Here is a 16754-nt window from a genome sequence, read left to right as displayed (position 1 = left end):
AAAGAATCGGCTATTAGTATATATGAAAGACTCTGACCCAAGATGCTGGAGAGCTACTGCCAGTCAGAGTAAACATTACTAACTTTGAGATTATAATGGTCTGACTCAGCATAAGGCCAATTCATGTGTGTTCATGTGTTCAAATGGTTCCCTGGAACTTCTGTTTATCCCATTAGGGGAAAACAGTCAAGTGACCAGTAAGATACTAGCATGTATCCTAATGGGCCTGAGGAACCATTTGACATAGGGAAAATGCAAGGGAGTTTCATGCACATAGATGGAGAAAAAGAGCACACAGAAGTCTTGGCACTAACAAATATTTGAAGCCTATCATGTGACATTAAATGATAGTGTGTAATACTATAAAAAGGTCATCATTAGTAACAGGTAATTACTGAGGTTTCTCAAACTAAACATAACCAGCTAATCTTGGATTTTCTACTCAGCAACATTGTTTTGTAGGTATCACAACTGAGCTCCCCAAGCTCTCAATATGTTGGAATAGCAAGTGCCAGTGGTAGGCTTAGAGTCCTGTTTTCTCATTGATCTTTCCTAATGCAGGGTTAAAGCTTGGAATTTGCTAGTAGTCTAATTTTTGTACAGAATGTTAATTACTCTTTTGATTTGGAAATGCTTGTTCAGCACAGTGAAAGAAAAAGCTGAAATGACATTGTGATGTTGTGAATTGCCTCCAAGCTTTTCCCACTTATGCAGAAATACTCTTCTTGTTTTCTTAAATATAACTCTGTATCAATCACATTTTCATTCTCTTTAAAATAAACATACATAACTCTCCACGTTTACTGTTTGGCTACTTCTGTATAAATCCCATATAAGAAACACCGGCCCATTACACTTGGAATGCTTACCTCGAGCCTGTTCTCTGTGCAGTGGGCTCTCCATGAATTTCTCTGTTTACACATGAGGAGGCAGCCCACAACCTACAGTACAGTTTGTCTTCTGAATTTTTCTGAGTCTCTGCTTCGCCTGATTCTCTTAACTCCACTTGTCAACAGCCTTAAAGGTGCAGAGCTGATATTATCTTCCCCACTCCCTTCCTCTTCACACACACATACACACACGCATACTCTCTGCTACCATTGCAAGGGAAATGAGAAACTTGTTTTAAAACAGAGTCTTGCCTGAAATAAAGTTTTAAAGGCCCTCTCACCCATCGGAGAGGGCGCAAGCAATGCAGGTGAGGTGGAGTGGAGCCCAAAAGATGCCTGCTTGTACTGTTCCTTGCAAAAGCCCTCTTTGTTGTTACTTTGTATCAAAAGATTGATATCTTGATCTCTCAATATCTTGATCTCTCATGAGAAGCAGGAAGGAGATGCCACCCTTCTCCAAGGTTTCAGCAGCATTTTCCTTCAACTCAGGGCTAAAGCTCTTCTTATGGTCCAGAGCTTTCTCCAGCCTGCTAAGCCTCTCACCTACCCTGGATATTCCTGTGACCCATCTTTCATTCTCTGGCCTTTCCATCACTTCCAGACCACACACTGATAGCATTGTGCCTCCTTTCCCACCCACCCACCCCTGCTCACCCACTGGCAACTAAGGAAGTTTGCCCAAGGAGTCCACCACTCAAGTGAAGCTGCCTGGTGCAGAGACCATGCAAGCTTCGAGGCAGAGCCCATGGGGGACCACCTGGTCTCAAGGGAAACTGTGAATGGCTATTGGGCCCCACTGGAGCAGGTTAAATGTGAGGAAGAGGTGCTAACAACCCCAGGCAGAGACATAAGGAAATAACACTCTTCTGCTGCAATATCTAAATCAGCCAGCCCTTAAACAAGTCTATAAATAAGGTGTAAATAGCTTCTCTAAACCATACATATGTCTTGTTCTTGCCTGTTGTTTCTACAGCATTAAAGTAATGTGATTTTAGCCTTCAGTACAGTTGTTGAGAATCTGTGAACCCACAGGAAAAAAGTGGCAAAACTTAAGCTTGTCTGGGTTGATTTTTGCAAACATCGGAGTCGGTTCTAGTGACATCGTGATCAGGTCAGGTGTTTTTAGAGCTGCTGAGAGGCCCCCTTGGCGCCTGACAAAGATTCCCTCTCCATATTAAATAAATAAAATGATATTAATCCTGTGGGTCCCCAGAATGATCCTGGGCTCACTAGAATGTTGTCCCCACTTTTGAGCAGCTGTGTATGCTCTCTGCTGGACTGGTTGCAGATGGAAGATTTGAGGACTTTTTAAAAGAGTGCTAGTCGTGCTGACTCAAGAGCAGAGCAAAAATTGGCAGTCTTCATTCTACTTGGGCTGATGGCACAGCAAGATGTAGCAACCATGGAGAACATAACGAGAGCCCTCCTCATGCAGACCAAAGATCCATATAGTTCAGCATCCTGTTTCACACAGTGACTAACCAGATACTTCTAGGAATCCCATAATCAAAGAATTATGATATTAGAAGTTGCTGATTGCTGCTCTCTGCAACTGGTGCTCAGGGGAATGCCGCATCAAAGCATAGAAGTTTCATTTAGCCAACATGATTAGTAGTGATTGACAGACAGACATCCTTCATGAATTTCGCTTTTAAATCTAAGTCAGTGACCATCACTACATCTTGTGGCAATGTATTCCATAAGTTAATTATGAATTGTGTCAAGAAATATTTTCTTGTTTCTGTTTTGAAATAGACTTCATTGAGTGACTCCAAATTTTGTTATTATTGGACAGCAATAAAAAAAACCTGTCTATTTTTATTTCCTCATACCACAAATCATTTTATAAACCTGTATCATATCATTACATTCCTATGACCCATACTAAGCTTTCTTTGTTTCTTAAGTTAAAAAATTCCCAAACACTTCGGCTTCCCTCATCAGGGAAGGTGGTCTATTTCCTTTCTTATTTTAGCTGCCCTTTTCTGTACTCAGAAAATGCCATTTTTGATATGTGTGACCAAAACTGTGCATAGTGTTCCGAACGCAGCCACATTTTCTAATAATTCCTAGAATCTCCTCTGTACACTGGGTAGATACTTTCATTGATCCATCCACTATCACTCCAAGATCCCTCCCCTGGTCAGTTGCCACAGTATTAATACATGTTTATTTATTTATTTATTTATTTTATTGAACTTATAGGCCGCCTTATCCCCGAAGGGCTCAATATGGCTTTTGAATCAAACAGCAAATGTGAAGTTAGATCTATTATCTGTTTGCTTTTTTGCCCCAGGGTGCAGCACCTTAAATTTAATTTTCCAATTTGTCTTGTTTTGAGAGATCTTTTAGTTTTTTAAAAATATATATTTAATACCATTTCCCATTAATTCACCAGGAAGAATAGGGAAGCAAGATTGTCATTTCCTTCTTTCTCCCTATCCCGCTAAAGTCCTTCATAAAAATTAGTGAGGCATTTGCTATTTTCCAGTTGTCTGATAAGGAGGCGAGCATGAGGGGACCTGGAAAAAAGAACAAAGAATTAACATAATGGGTCAGCATAGATTTGCTGAATGCCATTAAGCATGGCTCCATTTTTCAGTGTCATAGACATCCTCCTGCAAAACATCTCACAAGACCTGGTTAAATGGAAACAGCAGAATGTGGCGGAAATTGCATTGTTGTTGCTGGAAAAGAGAGAGGAGAATCAGCAGTCAAGTTTCATTCAGATGATCTTTTTCTGGGGATTTTCTGGGTTAAGGGAAGTTGATTGCACTTGGTTCATGATGATGGCTTCCATGGCTCTGTGGTGCATTCTGAAGGTTGAATCCAGACAAAATTGGCATTTCCCCTTTCCTGTTGCAGATGTCATTCCCCACCCCCACCCCCACCCCACGTCATTGCTCAGGACTTCTTTTCAATCTGGACCAGCATTTTGTAGAGGTCAGTGGGCTGCAGTTGCATTCTATACTGCTGGTAGAAAATTTAATCTGGATTCAACAATAAACAGTAAACATGATTCTTAGTTTTCTAAATATTCATGGGCAAATTTATTTTACAATGTTCCATAAATTCTAGATTAATTCTAAATATTCAAATTGTAAAAGGCATAGTCCATAATACAAGTTAGAATAATGATTTATATTTTCTTCTGGATGTGAACATAGAGTGTTCTGTTTTATGGAATGGATGCTGTATAAAAAGACATTAGATGCTCTGTAGGTTCAATTGTATCTATCTCCTTTAGTGGCTATTTATTACCAACTGTCTATTTTCCTAATTACCTTCTGTTATCTCAAGGACAGAGTATAGAGTGAATGTTAAGCAAGGTTTTGGTGACTTACATCTGGAAGTATAATTTCTATGCATCCCTTCATCCACAGGAGTGCCCTTCAAGGGTTTCCTGATATAAAGAGGTTAAGCATTCAAATGCCTCTTAAAATCAAGTCCCCATCATGTAATTAGTCATAGCTAGATCCATATTAGGACACTGCTTTGCGGGCAAAGATATGAGGGGCTGCCTTTGAAGATTCTCTTATGGGAGAATGGGAGAGATGAGGACATGCCAAATGATATTTTCCCCAGAACATGGGGAAAATATCAGAAGAGTGTAGTATTTCATCTGCCAAAACAGGTTTCAGCTTTACAGTTTGTACTGGACTTTAAAATGGCAAATAAATGAACAAATTCAACAGATACTGGACTAAGAGATTCAGTTGATAGATGACTGGCTTTAGATTTGGGAACCTTTTGCTAATATCAGATCTCAGTCTTGAAGTTGCTGAATGGCACTAAGCCAGGCAGAATGTTTAAGTCTTATTTTGTCAAAGGAATGAATAGGAGTTGTCATGAAACATCTCTGAAGGAGCTGTGAGAATGAGTGAGATAAGCAGCGCAGAGAACTTGGCATCAAGTTCTTTATGCTTCAATGGCATCTTCTATTGTATGATTTCACAAATTCTCACAAACAAGAAATGAGTAACATCTGACAAACCGTCTTCTGGATTACCTCATTTTACACACTGGGAGACTGAGGTGCTAATAAAAAGCCCTGGACATCTGATGGATTCTGGACAAATGCAGAGTTGTGGCTTTCTCAAGGTAAATGGCAGAACAAATTCTGGTCAGTTTCTAAGAAAACATGATGTTGGATCTGTACCAGATTACCAGAATGTAGGTAAAAGGCCAATCAAGACTTCTAATTGTAAAATAGAAAAAAATATGAAAAAAAATCCTCTTAGGTCTCTGCACATTGTGTGCTTCTATTATTCAGACTTTGATTGTTTTCCCTTCCTTGTGTTTTGAATAGAGCTGAAATCAACACAGCTGTTTCTGTTTAATAACTTCCTATTAAAGACCATCTTATGCCTGAAACAAGCTGTCACCAGTCTCACTGATAGCTCTTCACAAAAGTTCTCTTCTCTGATAGCCTTCAGTACAGTTGTTGAGAATCTGTGAACCCACAGGAAAAAAGTGGTAGAACTTAAACTTGTCTGGGTTGACTTTTGCAAACACCGGAGTCAGTTCTAGTGGCATAGTGATCAGGTCAGATGTATTTAGAGCTGCTGAGAGGCCCTCTTGGCGCCTGACAAAGATTCCCTCTCCATATTAAATAAATAAAATGATATTAATCCTGTGGGTCCCCAGAATGACCCTGGGTTCACCAGAATGTTGTCCCCACTTTTGAGCTGCTGTGTGTGCTCCCTGCTGGACTGGCTGCAGATGGAAGGTTTGGGGACTTTTTAAAAGAGTGCTAGTCGTGCTGACTCAAGAGCAGAGCAAAAATTGGCAGTCTTCATTCTACTTGGGCTGATGGCACAACAAGTTGTAGAAGCACTATTTTACCTTTTGTGGTTTAAGTTGGGTTGATGTCCTAATCTTTGGAAGAATTCTGTCCTTATCTGAGTATTGGTATTTTTTTAATATGAGCCAGAATGAAGTGCAGAGTATGAGAGTCTGGCAATAGCAGCCCCTCTTTGGATCATTGTTTTTTCCCCTCTCCTCGTGTTATTCTGAAAATAGAAGTCTTCCGCCCTTACTAATTCTCCAGAGATGTGAGTCATAAGGACTCAAGTTGGTTATCATTACGTGCTAAACACACACACACTATAGGTGGGTGTTGATTTTCTCAAAGAGAAATACTTGCAAATTTCGCTGGCTGACATAGAAGTTCTAATTCCAGAGGTCTATTCTAGACCCTAATCCTGTTGTTGTGTTTCAGTTTTGGAATTGAAAACACTCTGTGCATGGTCAAGATGACACTTTTTAATGATTGCATACTACACAACTGGGTTTGGGCACAGAAAGTATTGGGGGGCGGGCGAAGGAAGTGATCTGTAAACTTTTAAAAATTCTAGTGAAACACTGAAGCTCTTGACTTCTGTCTGTGTTGCTGCAAAATTTACATTTTCTATTATTTACAGTTCTCCAAATTTATGTATCACATATTTATTTATCACATCTATTACATGAGCCAGTGTAAATTAAGGCAGCATATCCAAGTTCCCCAGATCCAAGTAATATAATCTTCATGTTATGCACATTGTTAATTATGCCAAATCAAGCATATTCCCCCTCCCAAACAGGAATTTTTTTTTTACTGGACTCTTCGCTCGTGTCAGGGTTTGCTCCTGCTCTTTTCTGAAACCACACCAAAACCTGAGTGGAAGTCAGAAGGATAGAGCAAGGCCCTCTGGTTGCTCTGGCTGTTTGTAAAATATGATAATGTGCAGTGATGCCATTGTGGCAATGACAACATGTTAGGTATCATGAAGCACTAAGAAATTGCCCATTTGTTGGAAGAGCATAGGTCAAATGTTGATAGCTGGTGCAGGGGCTTCTGAAAAGAGCATAGTAAAAACACTGAGAGCAGTTTTGCTATGGTCAGTCCTTATGAAACCGAAGCTGAAACTGACTCTAGTAATAAAATCACTTAATTGAAAGTAGTTACATGTCATAGCTGCTGTAAGAGGTAAAGCTAATTATTAAAGCTTAAACTACCAGGAAATGCTATGCAGGATCTTTTAAAAAGACATTTAATCTTCTTTCATTCTATAAAAAGGTAACACATGGAGAGCCAATGAAGGTGTGCAGACTACAGATGTGGGGCTCAGGGACGCTTGACCATGCTGTCAGTGGGCAAGAACAAAAGCAGAGTGAAGAGCAATTGCTTAAGCATAAACAATGGTTTAACTCGTGGGCAGCAAGAATCGTGATTTTATTAATAGTTAATGGCTATACTTGGGTCTCAAGGTACGGCTAAGCTCTCATTAAGAACAGTAATATAGCACTTGTTAATTATTAGACTCTGCATCTAGTTGCAAGGAGATGTTCTTTGAACTTCTGCCAGAGTCATTCATGGGAAGCTTTGATTAAGATGGTGTTACTCTCTTGACTCTCTTTCTGGTATGGCTTGACCCCAGCAATGGAGTCTGTGCAAAGGAAGGGACTAGGAAGCAAATATGGGCATGTGCACCATTATTTCATATTTACTACCAGGTATGGTTCAAAACACATAAGACTTTGGGACATACCGTATATACTCGTGTATAAGTCGACCCTCGTATAAGTCGAGGCACCTAATTTTACCACAAAAAACTGGGAAAACGTATTGACTCATGTATAAGTCTAGAGTGGGAAATGCAGCAGCTACTGGCAAATTTCAAAAATAAAAATAGATACCAATAAAAATGTTTTAAAATATTTATTTCAAAGAAAAACAGTATGGTATCAACAATAACTTTAAAAGTTCTGAAGTGGAATATATAACTCTCACAGACAGTATCTCTTCAGAGTTTCATAGGGCATATGCTCAACAAGATCCCCCCTTTAAAAAGTCCCTACAGGTTCTCCTTCAACATGAATAGCTTACCATTACACAGTGAAGATGCTTGCGTGGTGATGGCAGCCGCTGCCCCAAAGCAAGTCTTTTTTTGCAGGTCTGTAAGCTCAGCTGGACAGAAGTCCCACCTGCTTTCCAAAAACACTGGGTGGGGGCCGAGAAAGGTGCTGGCAGTGGCTGCACCCCAGGGTACCCTGTGTGTGTTGTGTGTGTGAGGGGGATTCCTGCCACCATGGGCTCCAATGGTGCGGATTTCCCGAGCATTCATGGAGCTTCCTGGCCTGAAATTCTGTAACATATAAATTTAATATTTAATATTCACACCTATTCACTGAATATTCACTGTGAATGAAGCTACTGGCCACCTGTAGTGCAGCGAAGCAACAACCCAAGGCTTTCCTGAGAGCTACCTTTGTGTCCACATAGAAGGGAGCAGGTGCAGAAAAACTCCCTCAGCTTCCAGCCTTTTTTCGCTTGCCACCCATTCCCCCCATTCGCTCGCCACCCATTCACTCATGTATAAGTCAAGGGGGGCTTCTTTCAGCACAAAAAATGTGCTGAAAAAGTAGACTTATATGCGAGTATATAATAAGGTGACCAGATTGTCGCCTTTTAAAACCGGGACAGGGTGGGTGCCCGCGTGCGCATGCGGCTGTGGGAGGCTGCTGCCCTGCCTTCTGGGGCGCTACCCTGTTTCCCACCCTGTGACAGGGCGGGAAACCGGGGAGCGCCCCAAAAGGCAATGTGCTTCTGCGGCCGCATGCGCGGGAGGCTGCCACACTGCCTTCTGGGGCGCTACCCTGTTTCCCGCCCTGTGACAGGGCGGGAACTGGGAGCGCCCCAGAAGGCAAAATCGGGAAAGGTACAAAACCCTGCGGGACACGGGACAGATGGGTGTAAGGCGGGACTGTCCCGCCAAAAGCGGGACATCTGATCACCTTAGTATATATGGTATGTGATTGGATCTTCTCAGTGATTTTTAAGGAGCTTTTTCAGAGGCTCAAGGCCCCAGCTGAATACAAGGCTGGGAAGAGAGAAGATACCTCTTGGTACTGCTCTCAGGGGCCAGTCTTTTTTTCCCATTCTAGAACAATAAAAGAAGGGGGAGGGGGAGAATTAAATTCCCTCTCCCCATCTTGTGTGATCTCAATCCAAACTAGGGGCACATTCGACTGCAATCACTTTTTTTTAAAGATGGAAAAGATTGATAACCTCCATCTAGCCTGGTTTGACCTTTCGTTATTAAAAGAAGAGAGGAACAGGGACAGGATTTTTTACATTTTGTGATATACAAATATGAATCTGTATAATTTTCCTCACCCCAAAATGCTACTGAATTTCTAGTCAGTGGAAGTCTACCAGGAAAAAAATTACATTTGGCAAAGGAAGGAAGTGCTTACAGTTGAATTTCACATCGGAAGGGGACTCTTTCTTTTAGCTCTAAACTTGGCTCTATATAGTAAGTAGCAAATTAACTCTTCTTTCCCTTTGCATGGTTCCAAGCACTTTTCCCAACTCACCTTCACTTCTTAAGCCCTACATAGGAAACATAATTTGTACTGTCACGTTTCATGTACAGGGCTCAACTAAGAAAAAAAGGGACAAACTAGGTTAGATGCAGGAAGACACCTGAATGGACCCTAAAAACATTTTTGACCTGGCCATAGGGTCAACTGAGTTGAAAGGGATGTACTTTCTAACACAGGATTATAGCCCTAGTTCTTGAAAACAAATGCAGGATTGCAAATACTCCTTACTGCCATTGCAAAATGCTGCTACTGGGTGAATGAGGACTATTTCAAACATAGCATAGACATAAGTTTAGATTTGCCACTTATCAGGGAACCAAAACTCAACACTGCTCCCGAATAAGTGTACTCATGCAATACATGTGTTTGCTCATTGCTTCTTCTTTTTTTCACATTCACACTTTATAGGAATATGCATTAGGTATATTGGGTACATTGATAAGTATGAAGATCAGTATCTTCCCCCCAATGATAGATTGTTTATCAGAAAAGAAGCCCTTTAGCTCCAAGCTGCTTTCCCCCTTCCTGTAGGCTTTTTTTTGCTTCACTGATGGAAAAGTAGTGTAGACAAATTGATCTTGAGCAGACAAAAGGCAGCTCGAAGCCACCCCTCTCCCTGCCGTTCTTTATTTTCAGGTGCAGGCTGTGAGGCTGCTTTTCAGTACAGAAGCAAATATGTTAAGAAACACGTAGAACCAGTGTTGTGTAGCGGTTAGTGTTGGATAAAATTGCCAGCTGGGATACCTTTGGGGGTCTGGAGCCTAGGACGTTGATATCTTTTGATGTCTCCCCAGTTTTGCATCCCCCACTTCATTGAGTGAGGGCAGAGGGGTGCAGCAGCGGGATTCTCACAGCAAGTAAGCTGTTAAATCCAGTGTCAGACTAGGATATGGAAGACTCAGGTTCAAATCCTCACTCTGCCATGGAAGTTCTCAGGGTGACCCTAATCCTAATCCTAACACACTATCAGCCTAATCTGCCTTTCAGTTTTGTTCTGAGGATAAAATGAAGGAGAAGAGAAGGATGTCAGCAGCTTTGAGTCCCCAGTGAGGAGAAAGGTGGGATATAAATGAAGCAAAGGAAATAAATAAATGCTGTGATGTAATATGCAGTTCAGCCCAGAATAATGGAAAGGAAAGGAAGAATTCTTTTCAAAGTCAACAGGTTTCCATCACTTACATTTATCCAAGACAAAGAGCACGTATTGGTCTACCATATTCTAGACCCATGACTTTGTACAAACTATAACATGTACAGTATGCTTCTTAACTTCTATTTTTGTTTATTAACTGTTTTCCTACTCTTAAACATATTTTGTCTTATTTAAGTGATGATAGCAAATCATCCTATGATTCTGTAGTAGACATAGCACAAAATGTTATTATGGAAGGGATATGTCCCATTCAGTTTTAATTTCATTTTAGATTTGTATCTGGCTTTTTGACTGAAAGCGCCAAAGCTGTTTACAATACAAAAATAACATTCTGCCTTACAATGTAAAAATTACAGGTAGGTACATGGGCATGTAAGGAGGGAAGATGTATATAAGCCACATTGTCTTTCAGGTGTGGCATTCACTAACTTTTGCAAAATGATGTGACTTTGGCTGTTTCCGCATAATAACAGCATCCTAGGGACGGTAAAAACACCGGCTCTGGGGCGATATTCGCACAGCAGGCAATGTTCAAAAATGCCACTTTTGAACCTTGCTTGGGAAGCGATGTTTTTCAAAACTGGTGTCTTCCACCTACTGCTGTGCAAATGGCAGCAGGTGAAAGGCGGCATTTTCCCTGCTCCGACCCGAAATGGCTCCTTACCTTCTCCTGGCTTCCGTTACTCTGTGGAGGCCAGGGGACACACTTCCTGGCCTCTGTCCCTGTAGTTGTCGCTCTAGTCATGGGGGCATGTCCCCTGGCCTCCACAGAGCAATGGAAGCCAGGAGGAGGTAAGGAGCCGTTTGTGGGGCTGTGCGGCCATGCGGAGACTGCTCCGCCAGCTACGCAGCCAGTGGGGCCGTTCGTGCGAATGGCCCCAGGGCTTGCAGTGGCATGAACTATGCTGATGCAGCCCCGCTGCTCTGGCTGTGTGGAAACATCCAAGGTTACCAACCTCCAGGCCTGCAAATCTTCTGTAATTACAATTGATCTTCAGACTACAGAGGTCAGTTCCCCTGGAAAAAATGGTTTCTTTTGAGTGTGGACTCTATGGTATTACATTCTTCTGAGTTCCCTCCCCACCCCTAATATAACCTTCCTTAGGTTGAGCCAGCCAAACCACCAGGAATTTCCCAGCCAGTTGTTGGCATCCCTATGTATACACTGAATGTTATTAAATTGATGGTCATGGCCTTCATATTCTCATTTTCTATATTACAATACCCATTTTTTCAAAAAAAGTTTCAAAACTAAATTGTAGGTATAGTTCAGTAATTAAATATTACATGTTAATTCTAACTACTGGTCTTTTTCTCCGGTAAAATCTGATACTGCCTTGTCAGACTTATTAAGACTTTGAAATCCTTCTTCACAACAATTTGCAGCTAAAAAGCCGTACTTCATGCTGTGGCAACAGAGAAAACATTGGAAGATCTGTTTCAACAGTATGGAAGAATAGAGATGAGCACTTTGTAATCTGAGATTAGTGGATAAAGGAGACTAGAGGGAAAACACATTTCCTGTCTTTAAAAAAATTACCCACTTAGTTAATGCATGACAACCCACTGCTCTATGTAGAGATCTGGATTAAAGACCTGGGTGCATAAAATGAAAAGGAAGAGTATGTATTGCCTCTCGACAACCTTTACATGAATAATTATTCTATGGAGAGTCTAGAGACCTGAGATGACATCATACTTTCACAATATATATATGTCCCTGACCTGGACAGCCCAGGCTGGCCTGATCTCATCAGATCCCAGAGGCTAAGGAGGGTTGACCCTGAGAAGTGTTTGGATGGGACACCTCGAAGGAATACCAGGGTCGTGATGCAGAGGCAGACAATGGCAAACCACCTTTCTTGATTTGAAAACTCCACCAAGGATTGTCATAAGTCAGATGTGACTTCACAACAAAACAACACACACACACACCACTTGTTGCTTTGCCATTAAGGCTTCTTGCCACTGATGCCATCACAGGCCTTTATAATCTCATCTTAAATTCTCCTGAAGAAAGTCTTTGAGTGCCTCTAGGCTGAGCAGTGGAATGCCACAGTAAACTATCCAAAGTACGTATTTGGCTATAAATAACGTAGGTTATATTAAAATGTTTGTTTATTTTAAACTTTTTAAATCTCACCTCATGTCCACAGACTCAAGGTGAATATATGAAACATGCATAAAAGACATACCTATAAATGTATTATTTTCAGGGAGTATGTTGCCAGTTGAGCATCAGCCTAGTAGGTTTACTTAAGATTGATTGCCATATCTGGATGTTTGGGTGGATCTTATTGATATGGTCCAGAGCATATTGGACCATTCTGGACCATATCAATAAGATCCACCCAAACATCCAATTTACTATGGAAAAAGAAAATGAAGGAAAACTGCAATTTTTAGATGTTTTAGTCATCCGCAGACCAAACCAGCAATTGGGACACACAGTATACAGAAAACCTACGCACACAGACAGATATCTACACAAAAACTCCAATCACCATCCAGGGCAAAAAAGGAGCACCATAAAAACTTTGGTACATCGCGCAAACAGAATCTGTGAACCTCACCTCCTACAAGATGAATTGAATCACCTAAACAGGGCTCTACAGGCTAATGGTTACTCTAATACAGAAATCAGAAGGGCTGCAAGACCAAGAACAAGCCACATGAACAAAGATAAAGAGCCATCTAGAGGGAAAGTGTTCTTACCATACATCAAGGGAACCACTGATCGCGTAGGAAAACTGATGAAGAAGCACAACCTACAAACAATCTACAGACCCACTAAGAAAATTCAACAGATGCTACGTTCAGCAAAGGATAAGAGGGATCCTTTAGCTACTGCAGGAGTCTATCGCATACCATGCAGCTGTGGACAAGTCTACATAGGAACCACCAAATGCAGCATTGGTGACACGTGATCAAAGAACACGAAAGGCACTGCAGACTATTTCAGCCAGAAAAATCAGCAATAGCAGAACACATGATAAACCAACCTGGACATAGAATATTATTTGAAAAAACAGAAATTCTGGACCACTCTGGAAGCCACTACGTCAGACTACACAGAGAAGCAATTGAAATCCCTAAGCACATGGACAATTTTAACAGGAAGGAAGAAACTCTGAAAATGAACAGAACTTGGCTGCCAGTGTTGAAAAATACTAGAGTCAAGACAGTGTCTAACTAGCTCCACACAAACACAGGATGACCATAGACAAAAGAAACAAAGGCCAGGATACTTCTATTCAGATGCTCCCACCAGTGACCTTGCTATCTCCACTGTTACTCCCTTGCTATAGTCTTCATTGTTACTCATACTTCTATTCAGATGCCCTCAACTATTGACCTGGTTGCCTTCTTTGTTACTCACAGACAAGGTTTCTCCACCCACCCTGGACACTCCAACAGATTTATACTCCACTTGCTTTCCCAACATCAGATCCTCTGAAGATGCCAGCCACAGATGCAGGCGAAAAGTCAGGAGAGAATGCTGCTAGAACACGGCCATACAGCCCGGAAACCACACAGCACCCAAGTGATTCCGGCCGTGAAAGCCTTCAACAATGCATCCCCAGGAATATTTGGAAAAATTGGAATATAAATAGAATTAAGCTTTTACTATCCCATAACACAACACACAGTGTGAATAGCATTAATTCCATGGTTGCCAGCTCCTGGTTGGGAAATTGTTGGAGTTTGCGGGGTAGAGTCTGGATAGGGGAGGGCCCTTAGCAGGGTATAATGATGCCATAACCCCCCCTCCAAAACAGCTATTTTCTCCAGGGATACTGATCTCTATCACTTGAAGATCTGTTGTAATTTGAAGAGCTCTCAAAACCCCACCTGGAATTTGAGATTTCTTGCGGGCAATCTTATCCAAGGCCTGTGTACATTAACTTCAGAAGAAAATGCATTAGTCTTCTTGGCACATTAGAACCTGTCATTTTTGCTACTGCAAGCTGACCCATTGGAGTATGCAAGGGAGTGTGATTGGAAGCGAAAATGGACAAGGGGACATTGTCATACAAGATCATATTCATCTTCCCTCCTTAGCATTCTGTGAGAGATGATTCTCAGATTTTAAAATGATTGAAACTACATAATAAGAATGGAGGGATCAGACCAAGGTCCAGCAACCCCAGCACCTTCTTTCCAACAGCAGTTAACTCACAAGAAATTGATGGCCGTCCTTTGATCCCAGCACGTACTGCCTCTGAACATGGAGTTTCCATTTAGCTGCCATAGCTAATAGCTGTTAATATACCATATCTCTGTTAATATAACTTATCTCCACATATCTGGCCAATCCTTTACTCATTATTCAGCAGCAGACTGAGTAATGGGCAGTTATGGTTGCTTGGAACTGGAAATATTTAATAAATTCATATTGTTAATGTGTTTGCAGCAAATAAAATTACCTTTTAGGGGCACACCTAGAACATCTTAGGTGGGTATGGTAAAAACCTCCTGAGAACACTAGATTAGGTGGTCAGTGCAAAGCTTCTGAAAATCATTAGTTCTGACTTGCTGGGGTTAAATTGCTTAGCCCTTATTCACACAGACAGCTGGCATTTTCAGCAGGAGATTTCCTGTATGAGTAGTGCATAAGAACTGAAAAAAATGATTCACCCTCATGTGCTTTTATTTGAACGTGCCTCCCATTTAAAAATAAATAGGTAGGAATTTCCCCTTCCCTAGCATCTCTTCAGATGCGTCCATGGCAGACACCCATGTTGCCGCAGAGCTGCTACAGATTGTGCTTTGTATGAAGCAGCAGAGGCAAAAGAGTTTCCTGCCAGTCACTGGAGTTGAAGCCACTCCTCTTTTGCAGGGAGATTTTTGTTTCTGATTTGAGTTGGGAGGACCAATCAGGGGGCTCGCAGCCGTTTTACTGTTCTGTCAGATTGCAACCTTCTCCCGTTCCTGCTCATCTGTGTAGCCTTCTTTGGTGTAGACCTCAGCAGGCTGCCTCTACACTCTCACACACTCTTTCATGCACACCCACGCTTGGTTAGCCATCCGGCCCTGAAACCTGTTTCACTGCTGATGTTTCAAATCAGGTGGAGGCTGCTTTTTTCTCCAGCTTTCACACCTCAGTTCTCACTCGGGGTTTCAGCAGCAGCAGCAGCAGCAGCAGGGCTGGGGAATTTCTTTGCCACCAGCAGCCTTGCGATTTCAATGTCATCCATGGACTTTTCTCCCTCTGCTCCAGCATCGTCGGTCCTGTTCACAGATAGTGAGATTAAGGAGCTTGGATTCTCAAAGGCTCACATCCAAGGGCACTGGCTGTTAACGTACTGAGCTACATCTGCTTCTTGGCTAAGGCTGAAGAAAGACGTCTTAAGCCTGGAAATCCTGCCTGTTCTTGCTCTCTAGCGCACTCCCACTCACTCACTCACTCTCTCTCTCTCACACAGGCAGCACGAGAGGCATATGCGGCAGCAGGTTCTTTTTCTGATTCCAAAAGGCTGCTTCATTTTCTCAGATCCAGTGACAAGATGATGAACTAAAAGTCTGCTGTCTCTGTGGAAGAAAATCGCAGGAATTGGCTACTGAAGAGCAAGTCAACAGCAGGAGAAGAAGGGGAGGAAGGATAGTGGCTGAGAATTAAGAACAAAAACAAACAGAAAAAGAAACCAGGTGGAAGGTTTGCCAAAGCCAGACTAGATTTTAAAGTGGGGATTCCCCCTCCATTTTTCTCTGCTCCTTTCGGCTTTAATAATTCAACAAGACCTGCTTCTACAAGCTGCCTCCAACCACCTTTCCCAGCTGCTGTGTGCTGCTGGCGCTGTTGCTCTTGCTGGTAGAAGAAAAGTGTGAACAAAGCAGAAGAAGAAAAAATGCCAGCCATCCTGGTAGCCTCCAAAATGAAATCCGGACTCCCCAAGCCTGTCCACAGTGCTACGCCCATCGTCCATGTCCCAACTGCGAGGACCCTCCCACAGCCCTGTTACCTGAAGTTTGGAAGCAAGGTGGAGGTGAACAAGCCATCCTATTCTAGCCAGATCCCCCTCAAATCATCTGCTGGATCTGAGAATGCTGGGGATGAGTTCCCTCCAAAGACGACCACCTCCCTAGAAAATGGCTTTGACACACAGGTTAGCAACAATGGTGTTAGAGTGGTGGGGGTATGGACTGTGTTTTACTGGGTGCAGTGCTGGCATCAGGATGATATTGTCAGACTGATGGGGGGTGCTGTATTTCTGATAGATCCATATATTGTAAAGGAAATAATATTTTTTGCAAATGTATTCTAAGGGGAATTAGCAGCTCCTACACATGTGTGGGTGTATCAGTTTGTTCTTGTTTGTGATTGCATGAATATGTTAGCA

General features: G+C 42.0%; 1 protein-coding gene across 5 annotated transcripts in view; it reads left to right on the top strand.

Annotated features, from left to right (window-relative positions):
• Positions 1–15375: 15375 nt before the first annotated feature.
• NAV2 (neuron navigator 2) overlaps positions 15376–16754 on the top strand; it is a 325098-nt gene continuing 323719 nt past the window's right edge. For 4 of the 5 annotated variants that reach the window (XM_048486863.1, XM_048486862.1, XM_048486865.1 and 1 more), the window contains exon 1: positions 15377–16520. In XM_048486863.1, coding sequence (XP_048342820.1) covers positions 16263–16520 — 258 coding nt within the window. In that variant the 5' untranslated portion in view covers positions 15377–16262. Of the gene's footprint in view, positions 16521–16754 lie in introns of all 5 variants that reach the window. The other variant, XM_048486861.1, reaches the window with a different exon arrangement.

Source organism: Sphaerodactylus townsendi, linkage group LG02 (genome assembly GCF_021028975.2).
Source record: "Sphaerodactylus townsendi isolate TG3544 linkage group LG02, MPM_Stown_v2.3, whole genome shotgun sequence".
Classification (NCBI taxonomy): domain Eukaryota; kingdom Metazoa; phylum Chordata; class Lepidosauria; order Squamata; family Sphaerodactylidae; genus Sphaerodactylus; species Sphaerodactylus townsendi.
The sequence above is the reverse complement of the archived record's forward strand: the minus strand, read 5'-3'. Positions and strand labels throughout refer to the sequence as shown.